The 22,950-nt window shown below is 48.8% G+C and overlaps 2 protein-coding genes across 9 annotated transcripts in view; one reads left to right on the top strand and one right to left on the bottom strand.

Moving 5' to 3' along the window:
• The window catches only part of LOC102405919 (atypical chemokine receptor 2), a 98,926-nt gene that overhangs the window by 59,439 nt on the left and 16,537 nt on the right, over positions 1-22,950 (bottom strand). The window contains exons 1-6 of one of the 4 annotated variants that reach the window (XM_044934247.2): positions 20,682-20,817; positions 18,921-19,373; positions 16,792-18,205; positions 16,585-16,650; positions 14,028-14,175; positions 1,597-1,763 (exon numbers count right to left, since the gene is read on the bottom strand). The gene's annotated coding sequence lies outside the window, so the exon portion shown is untranslated. Of the gene's footprint in view, positions 1-1,596; positions 1,885-4,098; positions 4,697-5,381; positions 5,442-6,050; positions 6,891-14,027; positions 14,176-16,584; positions 18,206-18,920; positions 19,374-20,681; positions 20,832-22,950 lie in introns of those variants that run through there. The other 3 variants (XR_003105640.3, XR_006547511.2, XM_025272406.3) reach the window with 3 other exon arrangements.
• The window catches only part of CCDC13 (coiled-coil domain containing 13), a 32,615-nt gene continuing 11,366 nt past the window's right edge, over positions 1,702-22,950 (top strand). For all 5 annotated transcript variants that reach the window (XM_044934245.2, XM_006051782.4, XM_044934246.2 and 2 more), the window contains exons 1-10: positions 1,702-1,793; positions 2,678-2,904; positions 6,782-6,930; positions 10,383-10,525; positions 12,112-12,201; positions 16,726-16,842; positions 18,049-18,153; positions 20,703-20,861; positions 21,491-21,667; positions 22,685-22,891. In XM_044934245.2, coding sequence (XP_044790180.2) covers positions 1,770-1,793; positions 2,678-2,904; positions 6,782-6,930; positions 10,383-10,525; positions 12,112-12,201; positions 16,726-16,842; positions 18,049-18,153; positions 20,703-20,861; positions 21,491-21,667; positions 22,685-22,891 — 1,398 coding nt within the window. In that variant the 5' untranslated portion in view covers positions 1,702-1,769. The remainder of the gene's footprint in view (positions 1,794-2,677; positions 2,905-6,781; positions 6,931-10,382; positions 10,526-12,111; positions 12,202-16,725; positions 16,843-18,048; positions 18,154-20,702; positions 20,862-21,490; positions 21,668-22,684; positions 22,892-22,950) is intronic.

The raw sequence follows: 22,950 nt of genomic DNA, 5'->3' as shown, positions 1-22,950 counted from the left end.
AAAAGACTGATGGTTTCATATAAAACTAAACATGTTATTATCATTCAACTGGACTCTTGGGCATCTATCCTGGAAAAATGAAAGCGTTAAGTTCCCACAGAAATCTGTATCAGCTTTATTTGTAATCCTCATCATGTGTCTGTTAGTTTCTCAGACCTGTCCAACTCTGCGACCCTATGGACTGTAGCCCACCAGGATCTTTTCTCCATGGAATTCTCCAGGCAAGAATACTGGAGTAGGTAGCCATTCCCTTCTCGAAGGGATCTTTCTGACCCGGGGATTGAACCTAAGTCTTCTGCATTGCAGGCAAATTTTTTACTGTCTGAGCTACCAGGGAAGCCTCTTTATTTGTAATTGCCCCTTACTAGAAAGAGCCCAGATGTCGTCTGAGGGGCAAATGGTTTAAACAAGATGTTGTACATGCAAATCATAGAAAACTACTCGGCAGTGAAAAGGAACAAACTGATACATACAACAACCTGGATGAATCTCCAGAAATCTATTCTGAATAAAAGAAGTCAGTCCCCAAAGCTTACATACTATACTATTCCATTTATATAACATTTCTGAAATGACAAAATTTTAGAAATAGAGAACAGATTAGTGGTCACTCCCTTTGGGAGTGAGGAGGGAGGAAAGTGGATGTAGTAATAAAAGCCCCAAAAGAGGAATCCTTGTGGTGATTTAAGTGTTCAATATTTGAAGATGATCATGGATATGCAAGCCTAAGCATGATAAAATGGTACAGAAGTAAACACACACACAAATGAATACAAGTACAAAGATCAACATCAATATTCTGGCTGTGATACTGCACTAGAGTTCTGCAATATGTGGTCTGGTGCCCACCTTCATGCATGTCTGTGGAGTGAATGCCTTATGAAGAAAAAAAGAAGAAAACAACAACCATGAAATATCTGAAGACTTTCTGAAGACCTGAATCTAGTAGTGACTTAAATTGGGAAGTATCTGAAAGAAGAAAACAAACAAACACACAAATGTTTTCCACTGTGGAAATAAACCATGTGCTCTATATTTTAAATCCTCTAAAGTGCAAAAATAAAAACACACCATTGCAATTCTAGCACTCGAATACAACCATTTTAAACTTCAATATTTCTTTGCATTCCTCCCCAGTCAAGTTCCGTTCCTAGTTTTTGTTTTGTTTTGGCCGCGCCATGCGGGATCTCATTCCCAGACCAGGGATCGAACTCGCGACCCCTGAAGTGGAAGCGCAGAGCCCTAACCACGGGATTCCCAGGGAAGTCCCTCTGTTCCTAGTTTTAAAAACATAACTACATTTATTTAGCAGTTACTATTTCGTGCCCTGCCTTTTACACTCACTGGCACAAAATAATCTTTTCCTGACACTGTTCTATATTTTCGAAAGACATTCTGAAAGGCTGCGTTAAATTCCATGGTGGGATCGTTCACTTTAATTTCTTCCAGCAGGACTGCGGGATGCGCATCTCTGCGTAGAACCTTTGGCCCACAAAACTTTTAAACTACGTTCTAGAAGCGGACCACTAGCTCAACTTTAAAGTCTCAAGACGCAACACGCCCCCTTCCATTACTCCACCGTGCTGGCTGACTTACCTACTAAACCCGGGTAGTCTGCACCTCCGTCCCTTTCCAAACTCCCGGCGCCCTCTTGGCCGCCGTAGACGCATGATGACGTCACGCGGCGTCGTGGCTGGTTTCCCTGGTGACGGTTGCCAGGACAGCGCAGGAAAGCGTCTGAAGAGGTGACGGAGCTTCTGCATCTAGAGATGGGGAGCAGCGGAGCAAACACTGTAAGTGCAGGGAAAACTACAGAATGATTCCGGCTGGAGTCAAGGGAGCAAGTAGCCGCCAGGAGGCCTGGCCGGAGCCAGGGGTGTATACCTGTGTGAAGATTTATTGAGCTGTACAGTCACGACTTACTCATATAATTTACTCATGTGAATTATAATTCAATAAAAGCAGTAATTAGGGACTTCCCTGGTGGTCCAATGGTTAGGACTCCGCGCTCCCAATGCAGGGGGCTCGGGTTCAATCCCTAATCAGGGAACTAGATCCCATATGCCACAACTAAAGATACTGTATGCTGCAACTAAGACCTGGCACAGACAAATAAATATTTTTTTAAAAAAGCAGTAATGATATCTGAGCCCCATTCCTAGGAATTGATATTTAATTGGTCCAGGGATGTACCACAGCATTGTTATATTTTAGGAGCTCCTGCTGCTGCTGCTGCTAAGTTGCTTCAGTCGTGTCTGATTCTGTGCAACCCCACTGACGGCAGCCCACCAGGCTCTGCCGTCCCTGGGATTCTCCACGCAAGAACACTGAGATTCTAATGTTCAGCTAGAGTTGACAGCCACTGCTTATAGGGATAGGAAGGAGTCAACTGTTGAGTTTGAGTAATGGGGAAGAGTATCCTGATGGCACAGTCAGGAATGGAAGGGTGTGTCGGGGGTAGGGTGGGGTGGTAACGCTCAGTACAGTTCAGCTGTGGCTGTCAGGGGATCTGAAGGGAGGGTGGGTCTTCCAAGCTTCCACATGGACACTTGCAAAGCTAAGCAAGAAATTCCAGGCTTGGGGGGTTGTAGACAGGGCTTACTACGAGTCGAGCACTCTTGAGAAAGAAGCACTTCGTAGAGTTTGCTTCAGCTCAGGCTTCTTTTCCTACTCCGAGGGCAAGATGGCAGAGGATGAAGGCTCACAGGACACCTTGAGGCTCCAGTTTAGAGCCATGCAAGAGATGCAGCGCAAAAGGTTACAGAAGCAGATGGAGAAACGGAAGGAAAAAGAACTGAGCCTCCAAAGCAGAGGTGATGACCAAAACGAGCCCCTGGAGATCTCTGATGGCCTCAGCGTCCTCCAAGCTGGGGAGCAGAACTCGAAAACCAGCTTTGAGCAGAGGTAAATGCAAGCTTGGACTGTCCCAGGGGCATTGCAGGGAGGTAGGGAAGATGGGGAGAATGACTGCAGACAGTTCGACAGTCCGGTTGGCCAGATGTGTGTTTATCAACTGAGACTCAAGAGCTTTCGACATAGAGATTGTTATTGAAGACTCTTGCATCTGATAGAGGGTCTGTGGGCCTATAGACATAATTTGGAATGAAATTTATTCAAAAACCATGTGAAGTCAAATGGAAAATTTTGAAACTCATCAAGGTGTAGTTTATTCACTTGGATTTTGTCTTTCATGAAAGAAAAAATTGGTTTTTGAGGAGCCAGTTGTAGTTTATTCACTTGGATTTTGTCTTTCGTGAAAGAAAAAACTGGTTTTTGAGGAGCCAGTTGGCTGGCTCTGATGACTCACAGATGATCACTGCTCCAAACCTCATCTGAGATTGTTCTGCCCCAATTTCCCTTTCCTGACACATAAGGACACATAAACCTACCGCTCATAAAGAAGCACTTGATGGACTGCTTTTATATAGTTGGTGAAAAGGTTGAAGAGTCCAAAATCTTCTCATTTTGCTCTAAATTTGTCATACAGATGCAGTGATTTATATAGGCTATTAGAAGCAGAAGTCTCGATTGATACAAAAGTTTGCTAGCCATTTTGCTAAAAAAAAAAAAATCACAGCAGTTGAGCTATCTCTTTGCTTCTGGTTTCACCCAGAATCTATTTTCTCCATCTACAAATTTTACTTTTCATGGTTTCTCAGTTTTCACAATGTTCTACTGAAAAAGCTAATTAGAAAAAATTAAGATGTCAATAATTGAAAAATTCATAGGGCTCCTAAATATTAGATCTAAGTTAACCCCAGACCAATTTCCAAATGATCTTTACCCAAGTTGGAGAAAGTGGAATTTGTGGATACTTGAACTGTTGGTATCCAACAATATTATTAATAATATCCATTAACTAATAATTAGTTGAGCTTCCCATGTGGCTCAGTGGTAAAGAATCTGCCTGCAATGCAAGAGATCCAGGTTTGATTCCTGGGGCGGGAAGACCCTCTGGAGAAGGAAATGGCAACCCAGTCCAGTATCTTGCCTGGGAAATTCTGTGGACAGAGGAACCTGGTGAGCTACAGTCCATGGGGTCACAAGAAAGTTGGACATGACTTAGCAACTAAACAAAACAACAATAATTACTGTTACCTTTGAGCTTCCCAATTGGCGCTAATGGTAAAGAACCAGCTTGCCAATGTAGGAGACGTAAGAGATGCAGGTTCGATCCAGGGGTCAGGAAGATCCTGGGAGGTGGGCATGGCAACCCACTCCAGATTTCTTTCCTGGAGAATCCCATGGACAGAGGGGCCTGGCGGCCTACAGTCCATAGGTTGCAAAGAGTCGGACAACTGAAGCAACTGAGCAGACACACGTGCATAATTTCTATAACTTATTTACTTCTTGAGCAACTGCCTCTATGGAGCTGGTTTAGTGCCGAATGATAGAAACAATCACAGACCCATCAATCACATATTTCTCATGTTTTAAAGTTCTGAAAAAAGCGTTGCAAGACAACGTAGAACATGCAATACCAGTCGCCTATTCTGATTTCCTATTGGGTTAACCTGAGACCCAGAGCCCTGGCCTCAACTTAAGGCTTAGACAATCCTCTTTGGTCTTCTAATTGTTGTCCAGTCACTCAGTCATGTCCAACTCTTTGTGACCCCATGGACTGCAATACGCCAGGTTTCCCTGTCCTTCACCATTTCCCAGATGCTCCATCTTGCTCAAACTCATGTCCATTTAGTCAGTGATGCCATCCAACCATCTTGTCCTTTGTGGTCCTCTTCTCCTCCTGCCTTCAATCTTTCCCAGCATTAGGGTCTTTTCTAATGAGTCAGTTCTTCACATCAGGTGGCCAAAGTATTGGAGCTTCAGCTTTAGCCTCAGTCCTTCCGATGAATATTCAGGGTTGGTTTCCTTTAGGATTGACTGCTTTGATCTCCTTGCAGTCCAAGGGACTTGATTTCAAGAGGCTTCTCCAATACCATAGTTCAAAAGCATCAATTCTTCGGCACTCAGCTTTCTTCACAGTCCAACTCTCACATCCATACATGACTACTGGAAAAACCATTGCTTTGACTAGATGGATCTTTGTTGGGAAAGTAATGTCTCTGCTTTTAATATGCTGTCAAGGTTTGTCATAGCTTTTCTTTTAGGGAGCAAGTGTCTTTTAATTTCATGGCTGCAGTCACCATCCACAGTGATTTTGGAGCCCCCCAAAATAAAGCCTCTCACTGTTTCCATAGTTTTCCCATCTATTTGCCATGAAGTGATGGGACCGGATGCCATGATCTTTGGTTTTTTAATGTTGAGTTTTAAGCCAGCTGTTTCACTCTCCTCTTTCACAGTCATCAAGAGGTTCTTTAGTTCCTCTTTGCTTTCTGCCATAAGGGTGGTGTCATCTGCATATCTGAGGTTATTGATATTTCTCCCGGCAATCTTGATTCCAGGTTGGGCTTCATCTAGTCCAGCATTTTGCATGATGTACTCTGCATAGAAGTTAAATAAGCAGGGTGAATATAAGCAGAGAAGTTAAATAAGAATAGAAGTTAAATAAGCCTTGACCTACTCCTTTCCCAATTTTGAACCAGTCCATTGTTCCATGTCCGGTTCTAACTATTGCTTCTTGACCTGCATACAGGTTTCTCAGGAGGCAGGTAAGGTGGTCTGGTATTCCAACCTCTTTAAGAATTTTTCCACAGTTTGTTGTAATCCACACAGTCAAAGGCTTTAGCATAGTCAATGAAGCAGAAATAGATGTTTTTCTGGAATTCTATTACTTTTTCTATAATCCAATATGCAAGTAGAACTAGAGGGCCTTCCCTGGTAGTCCATTGGTTGAGACTCTGCCTTCCAGTGCAGGAGCTGCAGATTCCTGTGGGAAAGCTAAGATCACACACATGCCTTGGGGCCAAAAAACTAAAACAAAAAAGAGAAGCAGGGCTTCCCTTGTGGTCCAGTGGGTTAAGAATCAGCTTTCAATGCAGGGGACACCGATTCAATCCCTGGTCCAGGAAGATCCCACACACTGTGGGGCAACTAAGCCCGTGCACCACCACTAGAAGAAAGCCTTCATGCAGCAACCAAGACCCAGCGCAGCCAAAAAATTTAAAATAAATAATTTTAAATTATAAAAAACACAGAAGCAATATTGTAACAAATTCAATAAAGGCTTTTAAAAATGGTCCACATCAAAAAATCTTTTAAAAATTAAGACTATAAATTTCTTGTAAGTATCACTTTAGCTGTTCACAAGTTTTCAGATATATTGCTTCTACAGTCAATCCATTCTAAATGCTTCATAATACACATTATGATTTCTTCTTAACCCATAAATAATCTAGCAGTGTGTGTGTATGTGTATGTTTAGTTCTAAGCATATGACAACTTTGGAGTTCTTTTCTGAATTTTTGCCCTTTTTTAGTATTGATTTCTAATTTTAGATAATTAATATTTAAGAAAATGGTCTGCATGATGCTCATTATTTGGAGTTTGCTAAGATTGCCTTTGAAGCCTACAATACATTTTTATGCATGTTCCATGGATGCTGGAATGGAGTATGAATTCTCTGGGCAGGGTTTTACGTAGCTCTGTTGAACCCCTAGTAAACCATAGCATTCAAAGCTTGTCGCTCCTTTCACTTATGTGCATGTGTCCTTGATCATTGTTTTGAGAACAGTATGCTAAAAATCTGCTCATTGAGATTCCCCTTAATTCTTCATTCCTGTTTTATACAGGCCAGTTCTAGTCACCACCCAGTACCCAGCCAGGGACAACAAACCTGGGCCACGGAGGCCTGAGCCCCTGTGATTCTGCCTTTCCCTTGCAGGGTGCTTGAAGATGAGATCGAACAGCTTCGGGATCAACTCAGGGAAACAGTGGATGAGAACGGGCGATTATATAAGTTGCTGAAGGAGAGGGACTTTGAAATCAAACATCTCAAAAAGAAAATAGAAGAAGACAGATTTGCCTTTACAGGTAACTGCACTGCCATTATGACAGTTCCTACCCTGAGTCCAGGTTGGCTGGCCCAGCTGCCATGGAGCCTACAGGGTGGACAAACAGCAAGTTCCAGAGGGCAGGTGTGAAGAAAGAGTGCAAGCGTCAGCTGTAATCAAGCTTGTCCAGTTAAGTCTCAGAAATGGGGGATGGGGAGAGGAATAGAGCAGGCAGGGTGGGCCAGCATGCCAGGAACCAGGAGCAGCAGAGGCAGAGGGCAGGCATTCCAGGCAGTGTGGGTGAACCCGCTGGGACTCATGACAGTTCTCCATGGCATCTGCTGCATGTTCGGTGGGCGGATGGCATCCATTCTATCTTGATACTCTGACTCAAACATGGACGTGAAAAAAGCCCCAGTAAAAGTAGGCATTTACTCTATACCTCTTGCTGTTACTGGGCCAGAAGGGTAGACAAGACAGGGAATTTGGCTGTTCCCATGGGGATTTCCTGGAATCCAGCAGCATCTAGAGTGGACCTTGTCTCTTCAGGTCTGACTTGGACCTTGGCTCTGCTGCTTGAGACCTTGACCCCATGGGCCTGTTAGGGACCTTGGGTATGTTAGCCCTGTGGGTATGGACTGGACATTGACCACTGACTCTGTGGTTCTAAGCTAGACCTTATTCTTACAGACCTGGTGGAGACCTTGGCCCTGGCTGTCCTCTGCTCCATGCATTGAGCAATTCCCAGGTGGCTGACTAAGAAAGTACAAAGTCGGTGTCACCAATCACAGAAGGCAATACGCCTCACCTGGCATCTGCTGGAGTGTCCCCCTCTGCCTTTGCTAGGGCATTTGCCCTTAAGAGCAGGTGTACCCAGAGGACCAGTGCTGAATTAAAAAGCAAGGGAAATTTGGTATCTTAAAAACTCTTATGCCTCCCTCCATTCTTTGGCCTTTTCTGTCTAAAAATAAAGCTATACTGAAGAGAAGGTAACACCTAACCTGGCTTGGGTTTCAGATGCAAAGGGGCAGCTTTTGCAAGGCTGTCTCTCAAGGCTGAGAGGCTCCAGGGGAAGAGGAGATGCCTTCATGTTTTGAAGAGGAAAGTCTGACAGGCTCAGTTCATGTCTCTAAACCAGGCTGCTGACAACTGATAAACTGGTTTTCCTTTGGCTGGATTTTTCGTGTTTGCTTTAGTTTTTCCATCTCTTTGTACAATTCTTTAATGATTGCACTAGTGCTTACAACACATATAACTTTTCACGGCCTACTTAGAAATATTATTTTACCACTCAAGTGGGATGAAGAAACTTTACCACCATATGGATCCCTTTACCCTCACAACTCTTAAGTATTGTATCTGTATATGTTGAAAATCTCATCAGAGAATGCTATCGTATTTGCTTTCAACCATTATACATGAACCGTGAACTTCCAAATGTTGGATTTAGAAAAGGCAGAGGAAGCAGAGATCAAATTGCCAACATCTGTTGGATCATCAAAAAAGCAAGAGTGTTCCAGAAAAACATCTACTTCTGCTTTATTGACTATGCCAAAGCCTTTGACTGTGTGGATCACAACAAACTGTGGAAAATTCTGAAAGAGATGGGAATACCAGACCACCTGACCTGCCTCTTGAGAAACCTATATGCAGGTCAGGAAGCAACAGTTAGAACTGGACATGGAACAACAGACTGGTTCCAAATAGGAAAAGGAGTATGTCAAGGCTGTATATTGTCACCCTGCTTATTTAACTTATATGCAGAGTACATCATGAGAAACGCTGGGCTGGAGGAAGCACAAGCTGGAATCAAGACTGCCAGAAGAAATATCAATAACCTCAGATATGCATATGACACCACCCTTATGGCAGAAAGCGAAGAAAAACTAAAGAGCCTCTTGATGAAAGTGAAAGAGGAGAGTGAAAAAGTTGACTTAAAACTCAACATTCAGAAAACTAAGATCATGGCATCTGGTCCCATCTTCATGGCAAATAGATGGGGAAACAGTGGCAACAGTGACAGGCTTTATTTTTCACTGCAGATGGTGACTGCAGCAATGAAATTAAAAGACGCTTGCTCCTTGGAAGAAAAGCTATGCCCAACCTAGACAGCATATTAAAAAGCAGAGACATTACTTTTCCAACAAAGATCTGTCTAGTCAAAGCTATGGTTTTTCCAGTCATCATGTATGGATGTGAAAGTTGGACTATAAAGAAAGCTGAGCACCAAAGAATTGATGCTTTTGCACTGTGGTGTTGGAGAAGACTCTTGAGAGTCCCTTGGACTGCAAGAAGATCGAACAGTCCATCCTGAAGGAAATCAGTCCTGAATGTTCATTGGAAGGACTGATGTTGAAGTTGAAACTCCAATACTTTGGCCACCTGATGCGAAGAACTGACTCATTGGAAAAGACCCTGATGCTGGCAAAGATTGAGGGCAGAAGGAGAAGGGGACAACAGAGGATGAGAGGATGAGAGGATGAGATGGCTGGATGGCATCACTGACTCAATGGACCTGAGTCTGAGTAAACTCCAGGAGTTGGTGATAGACAGGGAGGCCTGGTGTGCTGCCGTCCATGGGGTTGCAAAGAGTCGGACATGACTGAACGATTGAACTGAACTGAATTATATTAATACATATTTTAAAGAACTTAACGATATAAAATATTCTATTTACCCAGATATTTTAGCATTTCTGTGCTTGCCCATTTACTGCTGCCCCTACTATCATGGGGTTGGCAGCTTTAAGAGTGGGGCTTGGGCTTCCCTAGTGGCTCAGTGGTAAAGATTCCACCTACCAATGCAGGAGATGCCAGTTCAATTCCTGATCCAGGAAGATTCCACATGCCTCAGAGCAATTAAGCCCATGCACCACAACTATTGAGCCTGTGCTCTAGAGGCCAAGAGCCACAACTACTGAGCACAGGTGTTGCACCTACTGAAGCCCGTGCATCCTCGAGCCCATGCTCTGCAGCAAGAGAAGCCACCGCATTGAGAAGCTGGGAATTGCAACTAGAGAGTAGCCCCTGCTTGCTGCAATAATGAAGACCCAGCACAGTCAAAAATAAATAAATTAAAATTATTAAAAAAAAAATAGTGGGGCTTGTCTGAAGACAGTTGGGAAAGAATAAGCAAAAGAAAAGGATTTCCCCCATTTGCTCTGAGCCCACTGCCTGCCCTTTGGACGAGAGAGGGCAGATCGCTTTGACCTCTTTCTGATGTCTAGTTCCAGGATTTGTAATGCTCTTGAGTCCTGGGAGGGAAACATAACCAGAAAACTCACCACTGGACCATCTGTACTTCTAGGTTTCGTTTCCTTCCCCAGGTTCTTTCTCCTCACGTGTCCTCATCCTCTTCAACAGACATGAGGTGGCCGAGGGCAGCTACTCCTTGTTTCCCCAGTCACTGCCTGGCCCAGGTCAGCAGCAGCAAGCTTGTTCAAACATGCGGGCCTGTGTTTTTAATGGACCTCACCGTTTCCGTTCATTTTAGGGACAGCTGGTGTGGCTGGGGATGTGATTGCCACCAAAATCGTTGAGCTGTCCAAAAAGAACCGGGTGCTGATGGCAGAGTCCGAGGGCGCGAAGACCAGAGTGCGGCAGCTCAGCAACCGCATCCAGGAGCTGGAGCAGGAGGTGAGGAATCTCAGGTGCCCCTGCCCCAGGGGCTCCTCACACCCCACGACACTCCTCCAGAGAGGGAACGCACTTACATGCTTTGGGTCCTTCGCAAGGACTTTGGGTCAGTGTTTGCCCTGAGTCCGTCAGTCTGTCCCATCCTGAGAGGGGACTGTTGGAAAGCAAGGAAGAAGCAGGCCTGGAGAGGTAACCCAGCACACTGGAAAGGATGCAGGCCTGGAGCCTGACCACCCAGGTGTGAATGTCAGCTCCACCACCGACTTGCATTGTGACTATGAGCCAGTTACAGTCTCCCTGTGCCTCAGTTTCCTCCACCTGTCACATGGCAGTGATAATGTTGCTCACCTCAAGGTTTTCTGAGGATTAAATGACTTACTGTTGTAAAATGCTTAGAACAGAGCCTAGCAGGTAGTTAGCACCATAAAGATGTTGTTAGATACATGATCAGGGATTCTGGCTAACTTGAAGCTAGAACCAGGAACATTCCATCAGTTCGTCCCCTGTTCATCCACCTTCCCTCTCTGCTGCCCCTAGCCTCTCACAGCTAATCATAAACGCCTCCAGCTGAGCGAGGGCACAGCCCCAGTGGCTCATGGTCCTTCAGGAGCTGGAATGAACCTACGTGCATAGCTTCTCCTTATGTGGCTGGAGGAGCCGAGGCTGGCAGAGGTTAAGAGGCTTTCTCAAGTCACACAGCATGTGGTGGTGCCAGACTTCAAATCCAGTTCTGTTGTTCTCCAAAACCCTCCTCAGTCATTATACTTGGCATTGCATTAGAGCTTCTTTATTCTATAACAAATTTTTTTTTGAGAACTATCTCAGGCTCTGTGCCAGGCCCTGGGGAGACTGTGAAGAGCAAAATAGGCCTGATTCTTTTCCTCCTGGAGTCAGACCAGCATCGGGGGCCCCTTCAAGGAGGTAGCATGGGCAGTGGGTCCCTGGAGGATGAGAAGGGGCCAGACTCGGAGGGTTGAGGCAGGGGCCTCCAGACAGAGGACCCAGCAGGTGCAAGGACCTAAATATGGATAAAGGCCTGAAAGAGGGCCAATGTGGCCAAGCGTGGATCAAGGTGAGGTGAAAGAGGTGGGAGGGCGGGTCGTGCCCAACCATGTCAGACAGGGGTGGTCTTGGTGTGAAGGACAACTGGGAAGCCCTTAAAGGGTCAGTTGACTGTCTGTATATAGCAGCGGTCTTGGCCACCAGGCCACAAGCCTGCTAGGCAGGTTTCTTAGCATCTCTGACCTTGTTTCCTTGAGTGTAAGGTGAAGTCCGTAATTCCTTTTCTGTCTCCCAGGCTGTTGTTAGATGCAGACCATGGCTGCAGAATCATTATTTATTAAGCTGTTCATGAATCCTAGGGCTGCTCCACTGTGACTGGGGAATGGGGCAAACAATCAATTAAACCCTTTCCCATCGCAGCTTGTAAAGGACAGTTCTTCCGTTAATGGGCCTTAAAGTGAGCTGAAGAGACAGGCTACTGAGATCGGTGACCGCACATCCAACAGCAGCACCAGAGCACTTCCCGCAAGGTGCCACAACCACTGAGCAGAATTAAATATTAAGTGCCAGGTTTGCTTTTTCAGCTGCAGATAGCCCAGGCCAGGCTGCCAGCCAAGGGACCCACTGACACAGGAGCCAAGCCACCAAGGACCCAGATGGGAGACAGAGTCTTGGTATGAATTCCCTTCTGTGCTGGGGAGTGTGAGAGGCAGCCATGGGCCTGGGCCTCCCCTCTTCCATGGGGGCGCAGGTGTCTCTCTCCGGGGTCCACCTCCCCCCACTGCTGAGCCGGTGCCACCGCTGCAGCAGCATCCTCAGAGTAGCCATCAGGGCACAGTGACCAAGTCCACCGTCTGAGGCCAGGAATGCCCCAGTGAAGGCTAGTGAGGGTCTAATTGATTTAGTTCCCAGAGAGGGAGGTCAGCAGGGGCCTGAGGACCCCAGAATCCTAGAATTTCAGGATCAGGAGGGAAGGCCTGGTGCAGCTGGCCTCCCACTCTCAGCCCAGCCATGAAGGATCTCCGTTACAGCCTTCACTGGTGAGACATCCAGCCTCTACCTTACCCCAGGGACAGGGAGCTCACTCTTCCTCAATGGAACCCTGGTTTTGGAAGGAGGCAGTCCATATTGTGGGAAGTCTTCCCTTGGTGGAACTCCAAATCTACAGAGTAAAAGTGATTACTGGGAATGGGGGCTATTTCCAAGATTCCATTTTTACTTAGCCAATGAGCCTCCATGAAACCTAAGACATGGGAATTACAGCTCCATGAAAGGAAGGCAGCCTGACCCAGTGGGCTACTGGTGAGGGGCACCAAACCCAAGCCAGACAATAAATAGCTCAGAGTCTCAAGGACAGGCTTCCCAGGTGGTTCAGTGGTAAAGGATCTGCCTGCTAATGTGGGAGACAGAGGAGATGCAGGTTCAGCCCCTGGGTTGGGAAGATCCCTTGGAGAAGGGGCATGGCAACCCACTCTAGTATTCTTGCCTGGAGAATCCCCATGGACAGAGGAGCCTGATGGGCTACATTCCATGGGGTCACAAAGAGTCAGACATGACTGAGCAACTGAGTACACACTCAAGAACATCCCAGGAGGCCTCCCCACGGTTTTTTTTTTTTTTTTTTTTTTGGCTGCACCACGTGGTTTATGGGATCTTAGTTCCCTGACCAGCAGTGAGAGCACCAAGTTCTAATCACTGGACAGCCAAGGAAATCTCCCCATCATTTTCTTAAGCCAAATGAGTTGGTGAAACGGAATCCAAGCCTCAGTACTTCCAGTTCAATGCCCCCTTTTCCACCCAATCTTCCCTGTTGTCTATGACTCAGGGTCAAGCCACTTCATGCTTGTCTCAAGGAGAATTCAGTCCTCTTCTCGGTGTACAGTGATGGGCCCCTCCATGTACAGGGTGACATATCTCTTGAAGGCTAGTCTTGTGTAGACCCATCTCATTGCTAGGGAGGCAGTGGAGGGGCTCCGCCCTCAGCGGGGGCCAGTCTGAATGTCATTCAGTGCTTTTCCCAGCTCTAGGGGATGCTGCTAAGCTGCCCCATGTACATCCACATCTCTGAGTGGGACTGTGCTGGGTGGGAAACTGCTCATTCGGTCACTTGTTGAACCTGATGGAATTTTCTGTAACACAGAGAATCAAAGACCAGCCCACTGTCCACAATAGGGGAGATGAGAAGGCATATTGAAGGGAGGAGGCGGGGACAGGGCCCTCAGGGAGAGCCCCCTGGCTCGGAGTTCACAGAGGGAACACACTCCACCCGAGGCAGCCAGGAGGCGGGATGGGCAAGGGCTTCCTGAGGTGGCCTTGCTGGAGTAGGAAGGTAGGGGTGGTCCTTCCAGCAGAAGCAGCGCAAGCTCAGAGCAGGAAAGCATCACTGTGTCACTGTTCCTATTCTGTTTGTTAGCTGGGCATCAGTTAGACAACACTTGGCTGCAGCCCAGGGCCCATGAGGAGGAAAAGGGGAACATAAACAAAGCTGGGGTGGAGTCACCTGCGGAAGGAAGCCTTGACAGTAGCTGGAGGAGGAGTTCCAACTTCATTCTCTGGCAGCAGGGAGCCTGATGGAAGGTTTCTGATGGAAGCGTAGGTGGTGGGCTGCAGTCTCCACTCCTCAGGACACAGGTCTTCCCGGGCCTCTTCTAATGAGAGCAAGAACAATAGCCATGTCCCTCTCATTAGACTGTTCAGCCCAACCCAGGCCTGGGCCATGCTCCATAGCCTGCGGGCTCACCACCGACCGGGCCCAGAGCTCCAAGTGCATTCCAGAGTAGAGCTGAATGCCCTCTCTGCATGGGGCCTCATGAAGCTGTTGTTGTGTGTGGCCTTGGTGTTGTCTGCTCCCCCTGGACACCGTTTCAGGTATTCCCTCAGAGGAAAAAGCCAAGACCCCCAGAAAGCCTGTGGTATCTCACTCTGGGCAGGAACAGCTCTGAAATGCCAAGGACGTGGGGTTGGCACAGCTTCCCAAGTTGGGGGTGAGGTGTGGCAGAGCAGATGGGGTGATGCCCTCACCAGAACACCATTTAACCCTCAGCCACTTTTGCCAGCTGCCGACCCAAGCCAAGTTATGCCCTCTGGGCATCACCATCTGTCAGAATCTGCCCCAGGGAGCACCTTTACATGCATTATCCCATCAACACTCACAGGCACCCCAGGGGCTGGTATAAGATGCCCCCATTTCACAGGCGAGAAAATGAGGCTTGGAGAGGTGTGAGGTTGCCCGGGCTCCAGATCGAGATGCAATCTGAGTGCCCTTTCTGTGCCCTCATGCTCTCAAGTGCTCTCTCAGCTCTTGCACCACCACCCACCAGAGCCTGGGGGATAGGGCGGGAGGGGATTGTCAGGCAGGGGCTGCTGCTTCCTAACCCAGGGCAGATTCAAAGCAGCACCTTAGCAGGGGGCAGACAGGCCCCCAACAGCATTGGGAAGGGATGGCAGACAGCCAGACGAGGGAAGGACAGACAAAAAATTAGGTTTAAAAAAAAAAAAAAGATGCCCTTGTGTTTTGCCTAAGTTCTCAGGTTGCAAATACTGCTCACACTGGTTACTCTATTCAGCCTCATGGTGGCGCTGTGAGGACGCAAGCATTTCCTAGATGAGACCCCATGAGTCCAGGCTTTCCTGGCTGTGTGTGCAGGTCTAGTTACTTTGATCAGTGGTTTTCACAGGGGCTGCCCAGAACCTCTGGGGTCTATGGAACTCCCCACCCCCAGTATCCTAGGGTCTATCTTTCACAAGAATTCCCCGGAAGTTTTAATCTGTGCCTGCTAAGAAAAAAATCAGAAAGCTGCTGTGGTATCCACCTTGTTTCCCAGAAGTTTACTCCACCTGATGTCTTGGGACAGGGGCAGATGGTCTGTGTCACTGCCAGTGGGACCCTCAGCCCACCAACCAGTGTACCTGTTGCCACCATGCCAGGGCATCAGCAGCAGCTTAAATTTGGAGAATCAGTTGGTGCAAAAGGGAATGACTAGGCTTCTAATTCTACTGCAGCCACCTCAGCCAGCTGTGTGCCTGAGAGGGCATGTATTTCCCTCCTCAGGAACTTATTTTCATCACCTATGGAAAAGGTTTGAATGGGCTGACCCTGGAGTCCCTTTAATGCCAAAGTTCTGTGAGCCTCAGGAACTTCTATTGAAGTCAGAAATGGGGAGCACATTAGCTCCCCATTTTGAGAAAAATTTCATCCAAATAGTTTACATGAAAAATTATTAGTAAAAAAAAAAAAACACTGCTAAGAACTCTAACAGGCAGAGTTTTCATGGTTCCTGCAATTCTTTATACCACAGAAATGGAGCACTGGGGGATTAAACTGGTCCTTATTTCTTTTTTCAAAAAATAATGTTATTCATTTATTTATTTATTTTTGGCTGTGCTGAGTCTTCACTGCTGCAAGGGCTTTTCTCTAGTTGCAGTGTGCAGGCTTCTCATTGGGTAGGTTTTCTTGTTGCAGAGCACTAGGGCACATGGGCTTCAGGAGTTGCAGCTCGTGGGCTCTAGAGCACAGGCTCAGTACCTATGGCACATGGGCACAGTTACTCTGCTGCATGTGGGATCTTCCCAGATAAAGGACTGAACCCGTGTCTTCTGCATTGGCAGGCAAATTCTTTGCCAGTGAGCCACCAGGGAAGCCCTGGGTCCTTATTTCTATTTAGTGAGCTTACTGCCAGGAAAGTCCAAGGCCCAGTCTGACGATTCTAGGAGAGGGAGGCCCTGAGTTAGAATGTTTGTGGCCCTCCTGCCAAGCTAAACCCGTTCCCTCTTCATCCTGAGTGAGGGTGGATTTGCTGTGATGCCAGTCTCTACACACAGCAGAGCCCACAGTCTGTGAGTGTCTGGGGGTGGGGAACAGCCTCCTCCAGATGCTCCCGGTCTGTGGTCAACCACAGGTGTCCACACGTGTGTGGGCCACACTTGAGCACAGGGCTCAGGCCCCAGCACTGGGCTGCCAGGATCCACACTCCCCTTTACCAGGTCCCTCAAGCCAAGGGGCTCACCTTGCACCAGCCTCTGCTCTGCATCCACAATGGTCTGACGGCAGGACCTACCTCACAGTGGGTATGATGATGAGATGGGCTCCTCTTGTTGAGCCTCAGCGTGGTACCTGCACACACCTGGAGAAACGGGGGCTGTGAGTATTATTACTATTTAGGTTTCAAGTGACCTCTCTCCCTGTCTTTCCCAACCAGCCGGAGAACCCAGAGGTGAAAGTCTTGCAGGACAGGCTGGCGGCCACAAACTTGAAGATGAGTGACCTCCGCAACCAGATCCAAGCTGTGAAGCAGGAGCTCCGGATGGCCCAGAAGGTACTTCTGGGTCAGAGTTCAGGTCCTCTTGCATGGCTTGGACTAGGGCTGGGAAGGGCACGGCTGGACAATGGCTTCCATTCAGGAGCTTGGTCCCGTGAGCATCATGTTGCTTGTTCTGGGTCAGGCTCCAGATCCAGTAACATCCTTCCACCAGCTCTTTAAACAGACCCATCTGGTAAGGGGGATTGCTGGCTGCCTGCAGGTCCCTGCACAGAGGCCCTTGTGGTGCCCACCCAACCCTGGATGGAAGACAGTGCTGTCCACCCTAGAAAGTCCCTTAAACCTTCCCTGTGCTATGTGTACCCCAACAGACCCTGGGTGTCTCCTTAATAAGCCACCTTGGACTTGGAAGCCTACCAAGACCCACCTCCTGTCCTCTGCTGTCTCTAATTTTAGAAAATGGAAAGGTTGTTTGTGGATTAAAGGCCCCTTTCAAAGGAAAATGCTCAGACTTGGGAGGCAGGCCCAGCTGGTTCATTATTTATTTTTATTTACATAGTGAATTCTCTGGCATTTGTCTTCCCTGCTGGAACCACTAAGACCAGCCAAGATTTCCAAAACAGAGTTCTATTGTGGAAACAAGCACCAGAGACTTGGTACGCTAGATCAGTTTCCATGACAGGCTACAGAGGGGCCCAGGGCACAAGCTGGGGTGTACTGTTTCTACCTCAAAGCCTTGAGGTTGAGCCTGAACATCTCCCTGTAACAACCACAAATCTGGGCCCTTCTGGAAGCAAACATCCCCAAGTGACATTTGGTAGGCCCCTGCCTTGCTGCACTCAGACACGGCCCCTCGTCTGTGGCTTTGCACGGAGGGCAAGGCCCTGTGGCGAGGTCGTCCCTGTAACCTCCAGAACAATCTCAGTTCAGGGTGACAGGGGAACAAATTTAGGAAGCAGGTCCTGGTCAACTTTGTGATTCACCCATCCCAGAATGTGTCAGGAGCAGGCGGCCCCACCTGGGCGCTGTCAGCAGTTCCTTGTCTGCTCAGAGCATCACCGGGAAGTGCTGGGGAAGGTGGGTTTACTGCTTTCCCAGGGAGAGCTGCTCGTAGAGCGTGGTCAACTGGCCTTTGAGGTGGGGAGGCGGGAGAGGGGGGCGGTTGTGCAGGTGGAGGCCGGGTCTTCTGGGAACGCCAGGCACCCAGCACTGTTTCTGCACATACTGTGCTTTGGGTCATACTGAAGGCCCCACCTTTTTCAGGTTTTGACTAGTGAGGTTGGGGAAGATGTGAACATCCAGCAGCTCCTGTCCTCGCCTGGGACCTGGAGGGGTCGGGCTCAACAGATCCTTGTCCTGCAGAGCAAGGTGAGTGAGTCATCAGGCTCCTCCTGGCCCTGAACATAAGGCTTGAGATGCCCTAGAAAGACCCATGATGACCCACATTAAGAGACACAGAACCCAAAAAAGGCCTTTAGGTTCTGCAGAGTGCACTCGCAAGCCTGTTGTTTCACATTCTCCCCAACCAGCCTGATTTTCATTTGTTGTTTAATGAACAGGCATTTATGGAACACTACATGCCAGGCACTGGAGCTCAACAAATGCCTTTGATTTATTTCACTCCAGGCAGATTTGTTCCCCCTAGTTCATGTAAATTTGCAGGACTATTGTAGGCTTTTTCCAGTTTTGTCCAAATGCTTGCAGGCTTTTGAAAGTTTCAATTACCCACCCCACCCCCCACCAAAAAAAAAAACTTAGCCTGTCTCCCTTTTTATGTTCTAAATATTTTGGAGCATTTCCGGGAGATGGTGAAAGACAGAGAAGCCTGGCATACTGCAGTCCATGGGGTCGCAAAGAATCGGACACGACTGAGTGACTGAACGGCAACAAAGAGGCTGGGAGTAGGGGCTCCGCAGCCATACTGCTTGGATTCAAATCTTAGCTCCCTGGGACTTCCCTGGTGGTCCAGTGGCTAAGACTCCATGCTCCCAATGCAGGGGGCCTGGGTTCGATCTCTGATCGGGGAACTGGATCCCACATCCTACAACTAACATGTGTCCCAACTGAGACCTAGTACGGCCAAATACATAAATATATATATTTTAAAAACCAGCAAATATTAGCTCTCCACTCACCAACTGTGTGGCCTCAGGCAAACTGCTTCATCTCTGTGTCTCAGTTCCCTCCTCTTTGTACTGTGGATAATGACGGCATCTACCCTACAGGTTGTGGGGGGACTGAACGCGTGCACATGTGTAAATCGCTTGCCACAGTGCCTGGCATGGAGGAAACGCTGTCTGAGGTTAGCTGGACCAAGAAACTAAGAGGCACGCGATTAGGTGGGCCACTTCCACGATTTGCCACGTGCAGGTTCGCCTTCACCCCAGTTTCTCCAGTGGCTTTTACTCTCAGGGTCTCCTGTGGGATCCTTGAAGCCAAATGAAGACGTCTCCAAAAAACTGTAATTAACAACCAGTGTGTGGCCTTGAGCTTCCAGAGACCTGAGTTTGAGTCTGGCCTCAGTCATTGGTCTACATGTTTGGTGTCTTTGAACAAATCTCTTCATCTCTGTGTCTCAGTCTCCGCACCTGTAAAATGGAGATAATAATACCTTCTTTATAGGATTGTTATGGGTTAGACAAAATAATGTTTGGGAAGCACCCAGCACAGTGCCTGGCCATAATAAGCACTCAGCACTTTAGTTATTATTGTTAGTGTTGTGCTGCTGCTACTGCTAAGTCACTTCAGTCATGTCCGACTCTGTGCGACCCCATAGACGGCAGCCCACCAGGCTCCCCCGTCCCTGGGACTCTCCAGGCAAGAACGCTGGAGTGGGTTGCGTTAGTGTTGTAAAGCTGTGTAAATAAATGGATAAAAGCAAGTGTTCTTTAGCGCTTAAATGGAATTACCACACAGTGCCACAGGAGGGCGCTGATCCTGCAGCCCTTTACCAGGGATCCCAGTGAATTTTTCTCCTGGCCATGGACACAGGAACCCAGTGGGCCATACTATGGTCCACACAGTGGCAAAGAGTCAGACATGACTGAGTGACTAACACTTTCAGGGTCACACCATGTATGTTGTGTTGACACAGAAATCAGGGTTAGAAGGGCCCTAGGGGTTATCCACATTAAACTCAAAGTGATAAAGCCATTGTTCTGTAGGATGACTTCCATCTGCCCTGTGCTGAGGGCTTCCGCCGTCATTTTGAGGCCATTTTGGGGTTTCTCAAAGCTGCCTAACCTAAAAATCATCTATAGCACCTGTTTAAAATGAAAATCCCAGTGTTCTTCCCCTGGAGTGGGCCCCAAGATTTGTCACCCCAAGAAACATCTTGGGGATTCCCAGGCTCAGACAAGTTGGGATTCTGAACTCTCCTAACATACAGGGTGTACTCATAGATCCCCTACCCTTAACAGATGAGGAACCTCAGATTCAGAGAAGTAATCTGCAGAGTCACAGCCAGTGAGGCTCTGAGCTGGTCTCCCAGCTTCCCCACCCTGCCCTCCCTCGCAGCATCTCCTGCAGGAGCCCGTGGTCTCCCGAGGAGCGTCCCCAGGCTCAGGTGGCCTGTCTGTTAGCTATTCCTGGTACTGAGACCTGCTGTCCTTTCCCTCCCAAGTTCCTGGGGCTCCACATCTGCTTCTCGGCCTCAGAGATAGGGTGATTTCTCTCATTTCCTTTGAAGTTTCTCTTTGCCAAGCAAAGCCTCTCTAGTGTCTTCCCTTGTTCTGCTCAGGATGCTGCCACAGACCCCTTCCACCCCTCCCCCACCACAGTCCCTCTCCTAGGGGCCTCCACACCCATCTGGAACTGCGGTGTCATCTGTCCAGGGGGGTCATGCATCCATCGCGTCACAGGGCGGCCCCTCTGAGGGGTCGAGTTTCACTGCAGACCTGTTGTGGAACCACCTTCAGGTTAGAGAGCTTGAGAAACAGCTGGGACAGACCCGGAGCCGGTCCGAAGAAACAGCCAGTGAGCTGTCTGTCTATCCTGACTCAAGGAAGCTGTCGGCCCAGGAGAAAAATCTGCTGCGGATCCGCAACCTGGAGAGGGAAAAACAGGAAGGATGGGAGGTAAGTGTGCCCGGCAGGAGGTCAGGGGCATGTGGGGCCGGGAGACCACAACCACGTCTGTGAAGACTCAGAGGCTCTGAGGTTCGGGGTCACCTCTGTGCATGCTCCTCACGCCCTGCTGGTCCACCCTGAGCAGCCTGACTGGTTCCTCACCCCGAGCCCATTTCATGAGTATCAGGGTGGCCCCATTATGGCTGTTATGGAGATGCTGGGCCTGAAACTAGCTCTTGATGGGGTGAGACACTTCAGTTTGAACATTAGGCTTAGTGTCGTCCACCAAAGCATGGCTTTTCTCTTTTCGCCACCCAGGCAGGGATTGAGGGTCCTCAGAAGACAGACTGGGACTTCCCAGGTGGCTCAGTGGTAAAGAACCCACCTGCCAATACAGGAGATGCAAGAGATGTGGGTTTGATCCCTGGGTCAGGAAGATCCTCTGAAGGAGGAGATGGCAACCCACTCTAGCATTCTTGCCTGGAGAATCTCATGGACAGAGGAGCCTAGTGGGCTACAGTCCATGGGGTCCCAACCCCTCTCTGCTCTGGCCTCATCAGTGAGTGGCAGTGAAGGCTCAGCTGTGACCAAGGGTCCCACTCAGCCCTGCAGCCTGTGACTGCCCCCTCTGATTACAGAAACTTGCGGCGGAGCGGGATGCCCTCCAGAGAGAGCTCGAAGAGCTGAAAAAGAAGTTTGAGGGCATGAGGTCCCGGAACAAGGTGCTGTCGAGTGAAGTGAAGACCCTCAGGAGTCAGATGGGGACCCTTGTGGAGAAGGGCCGGCATGACGATGAGCTCATTGATGCCCTCATGGTACAGTTACCTCGGGGCCCCCACCCCAACCAGAGACCTGTGACCCAGTCCCAGCCCCCGGAGTCCTCATGCACCCCAACATGCCACCCACATGGCCCGGGAGCTCGTTGCTCTGCTGGGCCCAGCCCCAAAGCCTGGCGCTGGGCACAGGAGCAGCATAGAGGCTGCCAGAGGGCCAGCAGAGGACCTGCTGTGAGAGGTTGATGCTGGCCATGAGCCACTGAGCCTGTGGACCCCAAAGGAGGAAGAAGAGGATGTAGGGGGGAGCAGATGCAGTTACACCCTGGGTTATTTTTCATGGAGGAATGGAAAGGATGACTGAGGGGAGCCAGTGCATATCCCTGTCTGTGTGGTAGCAACAGCACACCCTTCTGGGCTCTTGGGGTGTGGTTTATGATGGTGAGTCACCAGTCATGTCCAACTCTTTGCAACCCCATGGACAGTAGCCTGCCAGGCTCCTTTGTCCATGGGATTTCCCAGGCAAGAGTACTGGAATGGGTTGCCACTTCCTCTTCCAGGGAAGATAACCCTTGCTGCTGCTGCTAAGTCACTTCAGTCGTGTCTGACTCTGTGCGACCCCATGGACTGCAGCTTACCAAGCTCCTCCATCCATGGGATTTTCTAGGCAAGAGTACTGGAGTGGGGTGCCATTGCCTTCTCTGAAGATAACCCTTAGGAACACATAATCCAATTTCATAGCTAGGTAAGTCATCCAAGGCCACACAACTGAATTCAAACCAGACTTATCTGATCGTAAAATCTCCTTGGATGGGGCTCCCGGAAGCCCTTTGGATGTCCTTCTTAACCCTGATCTCAAGGAGAAAGGAGCTGAGGACAGGAAAACCTGGTTGAATACCCGCTGAGGGCAGGCAAAGTATTCTTCCTTCTCAAGGGAACACTAGCGTCCCACTGTTAGGTTCCTGAGGAGCAGGGAAGGGGTGGGTTGCTGGTCTTCTCTTGTCCTTCTCTATTGAGAGTCGTGGCTCCCCTCGCCCACCCTCCCACATGGCCCCACAGGACCAGCTGAAGCAGCTCCAGGAGATTCTGGGCAGCCTGAGTCTGCAGGAGGAGAAGACTCGAGTGTCCCAGCACCGCCTAGACCAGCAGCTCAACAGCGAGGCTCAGCGAAGCAGCAGCCTGGTGGCCCAACTACGGGCCATGGTGGCTGAGCGGGAGGCCAAGGTGCGGCAGCTGGAGCTGGAGATTGGGCAGCTCAGTGTGCAGGTGAGCAGGGCGCTGGCTCAGCCTGCTGGCTCCCAAGTCGGGCAAGTCCACCCATTACC

The sequence above is a fragment of the Bubalus bubalis genome, chromosome 21 (assembly GCF_019923935.1).
Source record: "Bubalus bubalis isolate 160015118507 breed Murrah chromosome 21, NDDB_SH_1, whole genome shotgun sequence".
Lineage (NCBI taxonomy): Eukaryota > Metazoa > Chordata > Mammalia > Artiodactyla > Bovidae > Bubalus > Bubalus bubalis.
The sequence above is the reverse complement of the archived record's forward strand: the minus strand, read 5'-3'. Positions and strand labels throughout refer to the sequence as shown.